This window comes from Ziziphus jujuba, chromosome 7 (assembly GCF_031755915.1).
Source record: "Ziziphus jujuba cultivar Dongzao chromosome 7, ASM3175591v1".
Lineage (NCBI taxonomy): Eukaryota > Viridiplantae > Streptophyta > Magnoliopsida > Rosales > Rhamnaceae > Ziziphus > Ziziphus jujuba.
In genome coordinates, this window is record NC_083385.1 from 4,389,246 (window position 1) to 4,406,182 (window position 16,937).

General features: G+C 34.4%; 1 protein-coding gene across 1 annotated transcript; it reads right to left on the reverse strand.

The window, feature by feature from the left end:
- Positions 1 to 14,396: 14,396 nt before the first annotated feature.
- LOC125423898 (putative expansin-B2) lies at positions 14,397 to 16,308 on the reverse strand. The gene is made up of 4 exons (XM_048479736.2): positions 16,052 to 16,308; positions 15,782 to 15,894; positions 15,489 to 15,670; positions 14,397 to 14,980 (listed from the first exon to the last, which is right to left on the reverse strand). The coding sequence occupies exons 1-4, from the start codon at positions 16,236 to 16,238 to the stop codon at positions 14,647 to 14,649; spliced, it is 816 nt and encodes a 271-aa protein (XP_048335693.2). The 5' UTR covers positions 16,239 to 16,308; the 3' UTR covers positions 14,397 to 14,646.
- Positions 16,309 to 16,937: the final 629 nt, after the last annotated feature.

The window sequence follows — 16,937 nt, forward strand, 5'->3', positions numbered from 1 at the left end:
TGTTCTTATGCCCAAAAATCAAGGAATCGTTAATTTAATAAATAATAATTAAATGATCCAAATATAAATAAAATGTAATAAAATATAATAAATAGCTTTAGAACACTCTGGGGTTTGAAATTTCTATCTGAACATTTATACTTAATGCACCACACCATATACCAGTGATGCCCTCCGATACCCAGCGTCCCGAGCACCGACTGGCAGGGAGGTTAAAGAGAAAAACTTGCATACAGTTGCTTCGGCGTCCCGACAGCGCCGCTGCTGAAACCGTCATCCCAGCCACGGAGGGGGACGGCTATTATGACCAATATCAAACTTGCCTTCCCTCGGTCCAATGGCAACTCACGGGAGACATAATAACTTGCACGCTAATCCACATATACAGCCAGAACACCAGTACTGTATGAGTGCGTCTAAAATAAATAACCAAATTTTTCAAAACTTTACCATGGGAATTATACCATTTTTCAAATTCACCATCCCACATTTTCCTTTAACACTTCCGGTACAAAACTATCGATAATAATATACAAATAATTTTTCTCGTATCACAAAGTCCATCAATTAATATTCCACGGGCATAATTATCAAATTTGAAACCACCAATATAAACCAATATTTTCCTTGAAATTTTAAATAAATCAAATCATGCCCAAAATAATCTTAAAATCCAGATACAATTAATTAATGAAAATACCTTGCTCATGCGTAATAAATACAACTAAATCACAATAATAATAATAATCGGGAATTTCTTAATAATCCAAAATTTCCGTTTAGCATCAATGGGTATATATATATTAAATAATATTTTTTTCTACAATTATATTTAAATTCCACCACATGAGCATAATTCCAGATATCAAATTAGCACCAAATAAACATAATTAATCACCCCAAAATAGTTTTAAAGGTGGGTTACTCACCTTAAGCACGTATATCAATTTCGATTCTCTCAAGCCATCACGAATTGGAGGAAAAGGACACCGGATTTGGGTTCAGGGGGTCGGAATTAGTGGGGAGGGACCGGCGGTGCAACTCGGTACTCGCCGAAATAGTGATTTCTTCGGTGAGCCGTCGCGGTCACCGGCAATCGTCGCCTCCGGTGGCGCGTGCGGTGGCTGGTGGCCAAGATTTTTGAGGGTTTTGTAGATCGAAGGGAGAGGGTCTCAACGGGATCGGCGGTGACAAGAATGGAGGCCGGAATGTGGAGATCTCGGCGGTTGAAGAAATTGGAGCCGCGGCGGGAAAAAGTCCCGATCCGGGCACGTCGTCGGTCGGTTGGCCGTGAAATTTTGGGGGTTGGCCGGGAATGGAGAGGCGCTCCTGCCTGGCCGGCACATGTGACAAGATTCGGCCAGAAAAGTTTGCAACTCCGGCGGCCGGTGGTTTTCTCTCTCCCTCTCTCTCTCCTCTCTCTCTTTCTCTCTCCTCCCTCCCCATTTTGCCAAAATAAAAGCCACCGTGGGTGACACTGTTCACCCATGTGGACCTCTCAGATGTCGACACGTGGCATCACTGTTCACTTAAGCCAGATATATTAAAATATTACGGTATTCAGAAAACTTCACATGTCCATAACTTTGTAACCAGATGTCCAATTTAAGCGTGCCGCTAGTCTATGAACTCGTATCGACCAATACTTTACAACCATACAAAAGTCAAAACAAAATTTTACAACCATAAAAAGTCAACTCCCAGCACCTTTTGGACAGTTTGAATCTCGACTTGTTTTGCCCATAACTTTCAAACCGTAGCTCCGTTTTCGACATGCTACTAGTCTATGAACTCGGGGCATCATGTACTTTGCTACAGTACCACGGTCAACTAGAAATTTCAGCTGGAACAAAAAGTCAACTTTTGACCCACTCGGTCAACGGTCAACCTTGGTCAATGTACAAGAATTCCGATGTAGTTTAGGACGGGGTGTTACATATAGATATATATAGCATACCTGATAACAAGCTCCACAACCATTGTCGTTATTGTACAAAGAAGGGCCTCTTGATGATACCATTTTGTAGTATCCCATCCTGAACAACATTGGAATTTTTTTCACGTTGATCGATGTTGATCTGTTTTGATCACTGTTGACCGAGAGGGGTCAAAATTTGACTTTTTGATCCGGATGGAATTTCTCTTTGACTGGGGTATCCCTGCAAAGTATGCATCGATCCGACTCCATAGACTAGTAGCACGTTGAAAATGGAGCTACCGTTTGAAAATTATGGGAAAAACAAGTTAAGGTCTGAACTTCCCAAGGGATGCCAAGTTTGGCGGCTGGCCAACCGGTGACGCGCCCAGATCGGCTGATGAAGCCGGTGGCGGCCCATTTCTATTTTTCGGCGATTTCGTTGTTTTTCGACCAATCCATCCCGATTTCATACCCTATTCCCTCTATTTTATACCTCCTGAGCTCGATTTTGAGGTCCATTCAGCTCAATTCCTTGCTATTTAGGAGACACGACAAGTTGAAGTTCGCTGAAAGCTTCCGTTCACTTTCCAGCTACCTCCGGTCGAGTTGAGTCCAATGGAGATTGGTAACGTATTCCTCATCCCCTTAGCTTTCCGTTGATACCTTATTTGCAAATTTTGGTTACCGTTTGTGTTAGCTCCCCCAGGTACTGGATATTATTTATCCGAATAAAATATTAATTTATTTGACCCTGTGAAATATTGTTGTTTTAGAAGCACGTATGAGTCGTAGAATTGATCCTATGGAGGTTCTTGGTTGGATTGCGTGCTCGATGTGAGTGACCCACCTTCAAACTTAATTTTCGGGTGTTAACTTATATTTATTTTGTGATAATTAAATGTTTGGATTTAATATTTATGTGTTAAATATTTAGTAAAATTATATTTGAAATTTTGATGGCACATTTTGAATAAATTGAAATGTATATGTGCATTTAAGCATATTTGATTTTGATAAATTATGAAGATTTTATTTTTATGAATTCCAATTTTAAAGAAATTGTAAATTTAATTTTATTTGAATTGTTGTTGAATTTAATTGTGAATTTATTTATGTTTTATAAAATGTATTTATATATTGATGAATTGTGGAATTTAAATATATTTTGAATTTTGAGGAATTGAAGGAATATTTGTTTTAAATTATTGTTAGTTTCATTGATGGATTTGAAATTGATGGAATTTATTGGATGGATTTATGACGATGAATTATAAAGGAATTGTGGAAAATTTATGGGTTTAATTGGATGGAATAAACCCGGTGGTATTTATGAGATTTTGAGATTTGGAAATAAATATATTGATTTTATGATTTTTAGATGCGCCATACACGTTCTGGTGTTCTTTATATATGGATATGATTAGTGCGTGGGTGGATGTGGTTAGTGCACAGGTGGGTGTGAGTAGCGCACAAGTGATTATGGGGTTGTCCTGTGGTTGCCATTGGATGAGGGTAGGCCGTGATAGGACCTGCCCCGGGGACCCTCTCAGGACCTCCCGGGTGATCTCGCCTAGTGAAGTCCAACTGAACAATCTTTAGAAAATATCCAATGGAACCTCACCTTAAAACATAGATAGTCAACACCAGCATTAACATTAATACCTCCAATATATAAATATATATATAAATAAGTCCACAACCGGCCTACTGTACTACAGGCCATAACAACACACATGAGTACTATGGTTTCTACTGAATTCCATATTTAAAATCAGAGCATTCTGAGAGTGTCAACAAGGTCTATGAGTACAAATAAGTAATAAATAAGTCCAGAAGATAACAATAGGTAAAGAAAGGATAAATACGGCTGCTGTAGTGGAAGGGAACAAGTGGTAAGCTGTGCACGAGGTAGACTGCTACTAGCCGTCTGGGCCTAGGGGAACGAATTTAAAACAATAAAACATGAGATAAACAATCTCAGTGAGTGGCATAGTATAATAGAAAAATAATGATTTATTTCTGAAATATCTTTCTCTCAAGACCTCTCATTCCACTCTTTTGAAAAGTTCCCCGTTTAAAATCATTTCACCAAAACCCAAACTTGTACCCCAATTAATATCATAAAAATTGATGCTAAAAAATATGAATGAACGATCATTGTAATATTATGAAATATCTCAAATCAAGATATAAACATTTGAGCATACACTATAATAAATACAGTTCCACCAAATAAATATGAAAATGTAGGAATCATACGATATACCAATCTGTAAACCGTGGGATACACCCATCTCACGACCCTCAATATATGAACGGTGTCGTGGAAATAATAAATAACGATCGAGATGTACCCAACCTCACGGTCCGTGGCAATAATAAACCGTCGGATAAACTCGACCTCACAGTCTGTGGTAATAATAGATAACCGCTGGATGCAACCAACCTCACGACACCGTGGTAAACCCAGCGCGCGATAATATAATATAATGTAATACTGATCCAAGGTATTGGCATTACATGGTACATCAATTTAAAAATAACCAATATAGTATATATGAAACAATCTTGTAAGATTATAAATATACTTTTCCAAAGGATACTGTATCATAAATCATAATTTAACATTTAAACTTCCACCGCTTAATTAAATACTTTAACATCTCAAAACATCATTTCATACGAAAACCAGAAATACCACAGTGAAATATATTCACCATAAACCAATTTTAAGTACATAAAATTATAAAATATTTGATCGTGCTTAAAATTATATGATTTTCAATTTGGTTTCTCAAACCAAATAGTTTCCAAAATGATTTAAAATCTCAATTTAATTACCAAGATATTTACCACAAGTCCATTTATGGACCCATTAAAATTGAAAATCACTTAAAATATTATCAAAAGTCATATAAAATGATAACACATATATGTGAAAACAAATATTTATATATGCATAAAACAACATTTCAATCAAATGATATATACGTAAAATATTTAAACCACATATATATATATTATACTATATGCCCAAAACATTTAAAAATAACATAACCACTCACAGTACTGTAGATGCTCATGCCTGCTCCTTTACAGGATTGCCTCCAGGCTCAACTCGAATGCCTGTAATATAATAAAATATTACTCAGGCTCCAAACAACTAAACCAGAGACACTTGTATAACCCAAATGTCTCAAAATGATTTACAGTACTACAAAATTGCATAAATTGGACACCGGGCAGTCCAATTATACTACGTGTCATTAGGACCCGGTATCCAAAATTGAGGATTTTAACCCGAAGCCTAATATTTCAAAATTGAACCACCTAATGGGTCCTAATAATATCCAATTTTTCTAATTCAACTCCAATTTTAACTAATTTGACCAATTTTGTCCAAACACAGTCCCCAACTTATCTGAAAATTAACTAATTGATCCAAAAACGGAAAAATTATCAAACGACCTTCAAAATTTACAAACTTTATATTGGCGGAAAGCCCAAGAGACAAGAAGTTCACCAGTGGTCTTACCTTGGTCCGGTGACTCCTCCGGTGACTGAATAATTGACGTAAAGGTTCGGCCGAACTTGAATTTGAGAGATCTCTCAAATGGTGGGGATTTTGGGCAATCTAACCATGGAAATGGACTCAAAGGGGTCAAAAATGGTGGGAGAGAGGTATGGGTTAAGTTGGGTTGGCCCAACAACACAAGAAAAGAGGAGAGAGAAAATTTCTGGCCGTTAGGCTTCTCCGGCCCGATTTGGGTGCGTCCGGCGACCCGTGGCCGTGAAATTTTGCTGCCAAGCTCGCCTCCATCCCCCGCTCCTCTCTGACCAACGAGTGTAGCAAGGTGGTGGCTGGAGATGGGTCAAACGGCGTAAACCCGGTTGGAGGTAAAAAAGGTCGGTTCGGGCCCGTGGGTCTGGGGTGTTTTTCTCGGGTTTTGGAGAGGAAAATGGGTATTTTTGGGCTTTTCTTCCTATTTGGCACACTTACCGAGGCTTATATTGAGTCTAAATCACTAACAGATAAAAATTGGGGACTAGTTTGGACACTGATATAAAATTTATGTTTAAAACTTCTCAGGACCATAACTTTTTATCCGTAACTCGGAATTTGGCGTGCCGTCAGTCTGTGAACTCGTATCGACGAGATCTATAAAATGGTACCTCAGTTAAACCAAAAATATTGGCTATTGAAAAAGTAAACTTGAACCCATATATTATTCACTTGGTCAAATTTAGTCAATTTGGTCAAACTTGTTTAATCATGTATATTTTTTTGTATGGGGTGTTACAGGCCACCCTTCCATGGCCGGGATGCCTGTTTGCAGCGGCTCGGTGGGATGCCATGCGATTGTATGTTGGTTTCTCTCTTTAACCTCTAGTGGGTGTATCAAATGGTTTTCACGATGTGATTTTAATAATAAAATATTCTAGAAATTTATTTAAATTAAAATGTTTTTAATAGTGTTTTATAAATTAAATTATTTTGGTATTTTAAATTGAGTTTTATTGTTAATTATTTGGTTTTATTTTATTTATTTAAATATTTCTTGTATCATTTTTGTTAATGTAAATTTTATTGTGTTTTCGTATTAATTGTTTACAATACTTTATTTCCAATTTAATATTTGTCATTAGTCTTATTTTTTATAATTATTTCTCACTAAAATTTTTGAATTATTAATTTTTTGTCTTTTATTTGCAAATTATTAGTTAAATGTTTTTCTAGATTTTTGGGGCATAAAATGTTGGGTTTTACGAAAATATTTTAAAAAGGGAACTTTTCCAACTGATTGAATTGTGAGGGTTTTGAGGGAAAATATTAATTTTTTTTAACTACCTATTATTTATTTACTTATTTCTTATTAATCAATTAACTAAGTTATTTACCCTTTTATTATTATTATTATATAGTTGATTGGGTCACTCACTGAGATGATTAGCATCTCACGTTTTTAAATTCCGTTCCCTTAGGCTTAGGTTAGTCGACATTGATCGTCCGGGAGTGAGCTCGACGTCTTGGTTCGTTGCTGAAAGTCCAAGAGGCTTTTCCTTTCCTTTCTGTCTTGTATTATTTCTTTTTATCTTATATTGTATTAAATTTCATATTCAATTGTACTAATAATGCTCTGTATACTATTTGGATGTTTATTTATTTAATTTTGCACTGGTTCCTTGTTAATTATTGAAGTGCTGCAAACTTGTGGAAGTAAATTGTAGTAAGGTGAAAGGAATAAGGTGGTGTATATAGAAATGTGTTTTCTGTGTAGGGAAATTGTGGTAAGTCATACCCTTAGGGGAGATACTGTCGGATTTTCCGTTGGGAGATTCGGTGGTGTTTTCCTGGGCTTAGGACTTGTCTAGGGTTTCGATGAGGAATTTTGGACGGGTCCTAACAATTTTGTAGAAAGGGGGATTCATTACAGCATAACTAAACCCACAAGCTCCTCCTACACAACATTTATAAAATTAATAATATATACTTTCAGATTTATTTTTTAAAAAAAAAGGAAAAAGAAAGAAAGAAAGAAAAAAAATAGTTAATTACCATCACTTCCTCCACCACTTGGGCTTCCATACCACGTAGCTCCGCTCTGTAACCACTACCTAAACGTTTGATCAGCACTTAAGATATTAAGAAGGTTGGGATTGAAGCCTTTGCATGATCGAAATAAAGAAAAAATAAATGTTGCAAAAGTAATGAAAGAGACTGGAGATTGAAGAAGACGAGCCATATGATGACCAAAGTCCTCAAAACATCGATAATTAATTACTCGTGGAATATATGTGTACTAGTACTGTGTGATATTTATAGAGTGAGAAATATGGCAGTTTGTACAGTTGATTAATTGGTTTCAAGAATGGCATTTGTCATTAGATATTTTGAGATTGATTTTAATGAGGAAACCAACCTATATTTCTGGAATTTTCAATTGATAATTAAAATTAACCCAAAATAATATGAGAGAAAAATTCTCGATTTAATATATATATATATAGAGAGAGAGCGAGAGAGAGAGAGAGAAGCTTTGACAAAATGCATCACATTTAAGACTTACCATACATAGGTATAAAGGAAATGTATTCAATGCGGAGTTTAAAGAATTTAAAAAAAAATTTAGATTTTAGAAGAATTTATGAATCTTTATAAAATTTCATAGGTTTTATATTGTATTTGTGAATATCTAATCAAATCTAACGAGACTCATTTTAGACATTATAAAAGAGCTTGCGTTTGAAGCAGGAACCAAGGTTATAAAAAGAAAAGACAAAGCTAGTAGCGTAAGGATAGACCACGAATGTGAACGCGCAAGAGGCATAACTAGTCAATCACTAGTGCTAATTCGAAGCCAACTGTAACTGGAGCCTGTGGCAATTGTCTTGCTACAGGCTATTTTTGTTGATGAACTTGTGGGTAAACAGGTCGGTATTTATAGAAGGGAGAACGTGAGACTTCATTACAATGCCTCCAATCATTTAAAGCCACGTTCCTTTTTCCATATCTCAAGCCAATCGATATTTAGGTCTTTTTTTGTATTATTATAATATCGAAAAGAGAATTTTAGTTTCGATTTCCAATTATAAGCATTCCATTTAAAGGATTTTAATATCTTAGCTGAATCTATGGTAAATTTGCAGATATTCTTTCCTTATGTTCATTAAATTCCCTCACTAAGCGTGCCTTATAGATTCACATCTTTAAAATCAATATTGCTAGATTGATTAAAATATGAACCAAATTTATTTAAACAAATAATATAGTAATATTTAATTGTTTATATATTTTAATTAATTTATCTATTTAAAAGTTTATTTATTAATGTCTAAATTATATTAAAACGTCCACCAACAATATTATGTGTCATTTAATAAATATTTTTGTTAAATATTTTGATATTAGTAGCATTACTATCTCAACATTAGCTAAGGCCGAGGGTTAAATATGTGGACCTATAGTAAAATACATTCGTTGTTATTAGTAGCATTACTATCTCAACATTAGCTAAGGCTGAGGGTTAAATATGTGGACCTATAGTAAAATACATTCATTGACATTAGATAGGCAATCCTAGATCTCTCTCTCTCTCTTTTTTTTTTTTTAAAGAAAAATCACATATATAATATCATGAATATTACTTTTTTATCTTTTAAAATAAATTTGTGACCCCTTTCAGGTTGTAAATTCCTTATATAGTTTTCTCCATTTTTCACTTTATTTTATCATTTAGATAGGTTGTGGTTTCCTTTTAGATTAAAAATTATTGTAATTAAAAAAAAAGAAAAGTTTAAGTGATTCTTATCCAATCCAATAGCCCAAATAATCTCTGCTAAAAATGGTATAATTATTTTTATCATTGATTGGTAAACTTTCCTACTTTAATAGAACTTTCATTTTTGTTTAAATTTTCACTTCTATATTTGTATTTTGAATTAAAATTGTGGTTAATAAATAACAGTTAACTAAAATCTTAAATTTTAAAATGTATTAGTTGAATAAGAAAAGAATTATTAATAGCCTTTGTGAGATCCCACATCGGTTAGAAAGGGGAATAAAGCATAGCTTATAAGTGTGTGGATACCTTTCCCTTGTAGACGCGTTTTAAACCCGTGAAGGCTGGGTTGTAATAGTATTCCCCAGGCCGAAAGCGGACAATATCTACATGCGGGTGGTCTAGGCTGTTACAGATGGTATCAGAGCGGGACTCGAATCGGTGTGCCAGCGAGGATGCTAAGCCTTAAGGGGAGAGGATTGTGAGATCCCACATCAGTTGGAAAGGGAAATGAAGCATGGCTTATAAGCGTGTGGATACCTTTCCTTTGTAGACGCGTTTTAAACCCTTGAGGGCTGGGTTGTAAGAGGATTTTCTAGGCCCAAAGAGGACAATATCGCATGCGGATGATCTGGGCTGTCACAACTTTTATGTCAAAACTCGTCCAAAATTGCTCACCGGAACCCTAGACAAGTCCTGATCCCAGGAAAACTCCACCGAATCTCCCAACGGAAAATCCAACAGTATCTCCCCTAAGGATAGGACTTACCACAACTTCCCTGCATTGAAAACACACTTCTAAATGCACCACCTTATTCCTCCCACTTTACTACAAAATATTACCACAAATTTCAGCACTTAAAAAATTAACAGGGAACCATTGCACAATTAAATAAATAAATGTCTAAATAGTATGCAGAGCGTTATCCACTACAATAGAATATGAAATTTAATACAATACAAGATAAAAAGAAATAATACAAGATAGAAAAGAAAGGAAAAGCCTCTTGGACTTTCGGCAATGAACCAAGACGTCGAGCTCGCCCTGATCGAACAATGTCTACCACCTGAGCCTAAGGGAACGAAATTTAAAAATATGAGATGCTAATCATCTCAGTGAATGACCTAATCTACTAATCAGGAAAATAAATAATAATATTATAAACTTGATTAATGAATAATAAATAAGTAAGTAATTATTTATTAAGTATTTGAAAATAATATTTTCTCTCAAAACCCTTACGCTTCACTCAGTTTGAAACGTTCATTTTTTAAAACGTTTCACAAAACCAGATATTTTAAGCCCCAAAACCCAGAACTTATTTAATTAAAAGGCAATAAATTAACAATCCAAAATTTATAGTGAGAGGTAAAAATATAAAAATAATGCTAATAACAAATATTAAATTATAAATAAGGTATCATAACAAATAATACAAAATCACAATAAAGTTTATACTAAAATGATCCAAGGAATATTTAAATAAATAAAGTAAATCAATTTATTACTAAAAGAAATGTTTAAAATAAATCTAAAATATCTGTTTAAAATATAGGGTAAAAATAAAATAAGCCGATAAATTTTATAGAATTTAATTTAAAATACCAAAATAATTTAATTTATAAAGCACTATTAAATACACTTTAATTTAAATAAATTTCTAAAACATGTTATGATTGAAATCATGTCGTGAAAACCATTTGATGCACCCACTATATACCAGTGGCGCCAACGATACTCAGCTTCCCAAGCACCGCCAGACAGGAGGTTAAAGAGAGAAATCGGCATACGGTCGTGTGGTGTCCCACTACGCCTCTGCAAACAGGCGTCCCGACCATGGAGGGGCGGCCTACCCTCATCCAATGGCAACCACAGGACAATCCCATAAATCACCTGTGTGCTACTCACATCCACCTACGCACTAACAACATCCACCTGTGCGCTAATCATATCCATATATAAAGAACACCAGTATGTGTATGGTGCATCTAAAAATCATAAAATTCATACATCTTCAAAATTTCAAAAATTTCATAAGTACCACCGGGTTTATTCCATCCAATTAAACCCGTAAATTTTGCACAACTCCTTTATAAATCATTCTCATAAATCTATCGCATAAATTCCATCAATTTCAAATCCATCAATGAAATTAACAATAATTTAAAATAAATATTCCTTCAATTCCTCAAAATTCAAAATATAATTAAATCACATAATAAACATAACAATTATAAAAGGAAATTGAAATCACAATTTCTTTTAATTCCCAAATAAATTTTTGGCACCCAAACATTTAATAAAATAACACAAATTGGCAATATAATTTAGATGGACATTCTCTTAATATCAAATACATAAAACATATTTTTTCAAATATCTAATTGTAAAATAGTCCAACAACAAAATTCAATAATTAATAAATTAAACCTCAAATTCAAGAAAATTCTTAAAACCCAAAAATATTCATAATACACAAATAATTTAATTTCCTTCAACTTTGGCATAAAATTTCAATTATAATTTACTAAACAATCAACACATGAAATATTACATTTTCAAATAATCAATTATCACAAAATACATATAATTAAACACCCAAAATTAAGTTTGAAGGTGGGTCACTCACATCGAGCACGCAATCCAACCAAGATCCTCCATAGGATCAATTCTACGACTCACACGTGCTCCTAGAATAACAATATTACACAGGATCAAACAAATTAATATTTTATTCAGGTAAATAATACCCGATAGGGGGTTTTAACACAAACAATGTCCAAAATTCGTAAATAAGGTATCAATGGAAAGCTAAGGGTACGAGGATCACATTATCGATCTCCGTTGGACTTAACTCAACTGGAGGTGGCCGAAAAGTGGACGGAAGGTTTCGACCGAACTTCCCCTTCTTCTATCTCACAAACGGCTTGGAACTTGGGCAAATGGAGGTTATTTTTGAAATTAGGAGGTCAAAATCTACGACGAAGGACCAACCACAGACCGGTGGTGGCCAGAAAACCGGCCAACCACCACCTCACCAACTGCCGGCTTTGGGCACCGATCCCGGTGCATCCACCGGCCAACCGACCGGCGACTTGGTGCCCGAGCTAGCCCAGTAGTGGGCCACCATGCCATCCAGCTGGTGTAGCCATGTGGCGGCCGAAAGAGATGCAGCAGGGAGAGAGATTGACGGGAAGGAGAAATGAAGATAGAAGGAGAAGAAGGAAGAAGAAGAAGAAAGGAAGAAGAAGCCCGTGGGGGCATTTTTCCATGTGGGGGAAAAAGGAAAAAAAAGAAAAAGAAAAAGAAAATATATATATATATATATAATAATATTAAATAATACTATATTAAAAAAAAACTTTGCAGATCTATAACTTGTAAACCACATATTCGTTTTGGGTGTGCCACTAATCTATAAACTCGCATCGACGAGTACTTCATAACCATGAATGAGTCAAAGCTTGACTTTGCACGAACAAAAAGTCAACTCTGGCACTCCTTTGACAGTTCGGATCTCAACTTGTTTTACCCATATCTTTCAAACTACAGCTCTATTTTCAACGTGCTACCAGTCTATGAACTTGGGTTGATGCATACTTTGTAACGATATCCCGGTCAAAGAGAAATTCCATCCGGATCAAAAAATCAAAATTTAACCCACTCGGTCAACGTGCAAAAATTCTGATGTACTTTGGGATGGGGTGTTACACTTTACATGTCATGTGAGTAGTTAGATTTTAGGTCTATCATGGGCATGTAATGGTTCCCGTCTCGATACATTTTCTAGATCTATTATAAATTAGTACATATTCTTTCCTTATGTTTAGGAAAATATTTTAGGAATGTAAATTAGGTTAGATTTAAATGATTTACAACAGACCATCTGAGTGAATGTAAATTAGGTTAGATTTAAATGATTTACAACAGACCATGCGAGTGTCCACAACATAAGGAAAAAATATGGACATAAGGAAAGAATATACACTGATTTATGCAAATGAATTAGTACATAAGGACACTCACATGGACATGTTCATTTAAATCAAACGTGGTTTGTTGTATATGAACTGATCTAAATCTAACATGATCTATTTTAGATTTAAGAATATGGACACGAGAAAAGAATATACTAACAAATCTGTTATAGATTTAAGAATATGGACATGAGAAAAGAATATGTACTGATTTGTTATATTTAAATCAGTATATATGACAATAGAATAAACTGTCTGCTAAATTCAAAAGCTGTGATAATTATTTAGTTAAGTTATATTATGCATAGCCTATCAAATCAATGGAAATATGCTTATTTTTTAGAAGATCTCTTCTCTTAAAAATGTTGACGTATTCTTCACCAGGGTGTAACAGACGAGTATAATTATGTGTGGTACTATAACATTTTTTTTTTCAAAAAGAAAAAGAAAGAAAAAATTAGTACAATACTCAACCAAATTTCTGTAATGTTTTAAATACATAAAACAGCTTTTTAATATATACGACCAAATTTCAGGAGCTCAAATTACAAAATTTATTTTTAATATAAACTGAAATTCCACGGAATGCTCGGTGGTAGGGTGGCATGCTATGTATATATCAAGTTAGATATTGTGAAAATTTTATAGAGATAAACTGTTAATGAAATTTTATGGAGATAAACTGTGAATGATTGTTGATAGTCTTTTATAGTTCCTCTTTATAAATTTTTTTTATTATATTAAAAATGTACAATAGATACATACATATACATATATATATATATATAAATATATATTATTTGGTCGCTTCCACAAAGTATATGCTGTGTTAGTGAGTTAGGTTACATTTAAGGCAGATAGTTAACATTGGACATTGTCATTAGATTGATCCTGCAAAGACAATAGTGAGAGATTCAAATTAAAATTTATTTCATTGTAATAATTTATTAGTTGAAGCGAAGAATTTATTTATTTAAAGGTTTCTTTTTTTCTTTTTTTACTAAAATTATTTAAAGGTTTCATTATTATGATATTACCTCATTTAATATTTGGTGTTAATTTGAATTGGTCATACAATACCTCATTTGGTCCATGTTACACGTTAATAATGTTGCCAAAATAAATATATATATCTATATATTATGATTATATAATGTACGAAGGGTAGAAAAAAAACGAAGAATAAACGAGGCAATGCCCACATATCTTCTTTTTTTTTTTTTTTTTTTTTGGCTGCAAAATAAGGTTTATAAAAAACCAAAAGAACACAAATACACAACTAAGCACAAGGAGATGGCTATCGGCCAAATATCTCCTCCTGGGCAATGCACACATATCTTTCCACAAAGGAGAGCCCTACTTTTTATTTATATCTAATTTTATATTGCATGAAGACAAACCGCAAGTCATGCTAATAAGTTGACTTTTGTAATTAAGGACAGCCTTCAAGAGCATAATTCCATATAGAGTTTAGGTAGCAAAATTGACAACAGATCTATAAGTTTGACCAGGCTTCCAACCAGCCGGGATCACATTGTTTGCTACGATGGTGTTGCTGGACTCTAACGCCGTCAGGCGAATCGAGAAGGGGGCATGTAAGGTAGAACCAGCGTCAAGTTTCCAGACCGCACCCCATGACTGCTGCATGGGAAGCCATGAGTGCGAGTCAACTGCTTGTTTAAGGTCCACTGAAGCAAGGTCACCATCTCCGTCTTCGTATTCGATTAGAGTTGCAAAGTAGCTCGGATTAGACCCTGCGTCCACCTTGAAGGTTATCGTCTTACCAGGGTAGTTGCATTTTGCTCTGGATACGTTTATACAAGACAAAATCAATATTGAACAAAAACTATTTTTAGTCTGATGGTGATTAATCAATATATATTAATTAATAATAAAATTATTATTAATTATAGCATGGATAATAATAATTAATTATTATTAATTATACCATGTGTCAAAATATCTGAAAATAGAGTAATAATTACATGTGCTTCTTCTGATAAAACCACAATATATTAATTAATAATAAAATTATTATTAATTATAGCATGGTTAATAATAATTAATTATGATTAATTATACCATGTGTCAAAATATCTGAAAATAGAGTAATGATTACATGTGCTCCTTCTGATAAAACGACAGACATGGGAACATAAATTATGAAATCTCATGACTCTTCTAGTTAATGGGTATTAATCATGCTTATTGAAAATTGAGAAAGGAAAAAAAAAAAAAAAAAAAAAAGCTTGACTTTTCTGTGCTTTTTTTCTTTTCTTTTTTTCACTTTCCGGATAGTGAAGATTAAGTACCTTCGATATTTAACCTGCAGGACTCCAGCATTGCGTAGCTTATCAGCTTGGCCAGGAAGCGCCATGGCTCCGAAAGCGGTGCCGCTTAAATCAAAATGAACACAACCAGGGCACGCATCGGTTATAATCACTCTCACCGGCTTCCCCGAGCACGCCGCGTTAGCCCTCGATGTGCATTTTACCTAAAATTCAGGCCCACATTTACAAATAACACACACCAAGTTAATTATTTATGGAATTTACTCTTCTGAAACTAACAAAGTTTAATTTATGCTGCATATAATGAACTGCACCTTATAACAAGCTCCACATTCTTTGCCAGATTTGTACAACGACGGACCCGCAGCCGCGATCATCGAAGAGAATGGTGCTTGCGCTACAGCATTTCCATATCCACAAGCACCCCCTATATATATATATATATATATGCACAAACAACAATTTAATTAATTAAAAATCTTAATATAACAATAGTGTATACATATATATATATATATATATATGTTAGTGTGACATTTGAACAATATTGATAGATATATTTTTAGTGTCCATTATGGCATTACCGTCGTTTCCGGCACCGTTGGGGCTTCCATACCAGGTTGCACCGGCTGGGGACCAATTAGAATGGGATTCATATTTTGAGACATTGTAAAAGAGCTTGGGTTTGAAACAAGAACCTGGGTTTATAAGAAGACAAGACAAAACTAGTAGAGTAAAGATAGACCACGAATGTGGACGAACAAAAGCCATAACTAGTCACGAATGCTTAGAAGACAACCGCAACTGGAATCTGTGGCAGCTGCCTTTGCTGAAGGGCTCTTTTGTGTTGTTGATGAATTTGTGGATAAACGAGTCGTTATTTATAGAGGGAGAACGAGAGGGCTTGCATTCTAATGCGTCCAATTGTTTAAAGCCACGCGCCATTTTCCCTATCCCTTGCCAATCGATATTTATTTATATCTTTTTGCATTATTATAATATAGAAATATGAGAATTTTAGTTTCAGTTTCCAATTATAAGTATTTTCCTTGACGTAGTCGCAAGGTGCGATGGGCGGGTACAATTTTATAACTTTCAAACCTTAGTACAACTTTATAAATTATTTTAAAATAAAAAAGTTTTAGAGGCACAAATTTGTATATTAATATTCTGGTGGTGGAAAAAAAAACAAATAACTAAAACATATAATATTAAATTATTTAAAAGGGAAAGACTGAGGGGCACCGGGCCTATTTCAGACCGAAAACATTTTCAAGTATTTCTGAGACCTATACTCCCTTCATTCACAAAGAGGTGGGCTGCGCGTCTGGTGTCTCACTTCTTTATGGGATGAGGGAGCACAAACCCCACATATTTGCTACTTAAACATTTCCACTTCAAGCAAGTTGGCAACTTAGAGGTTTAACATTTGTTGTCCCACATAAGCTTATCAATTTTCTGGCTTTGCTT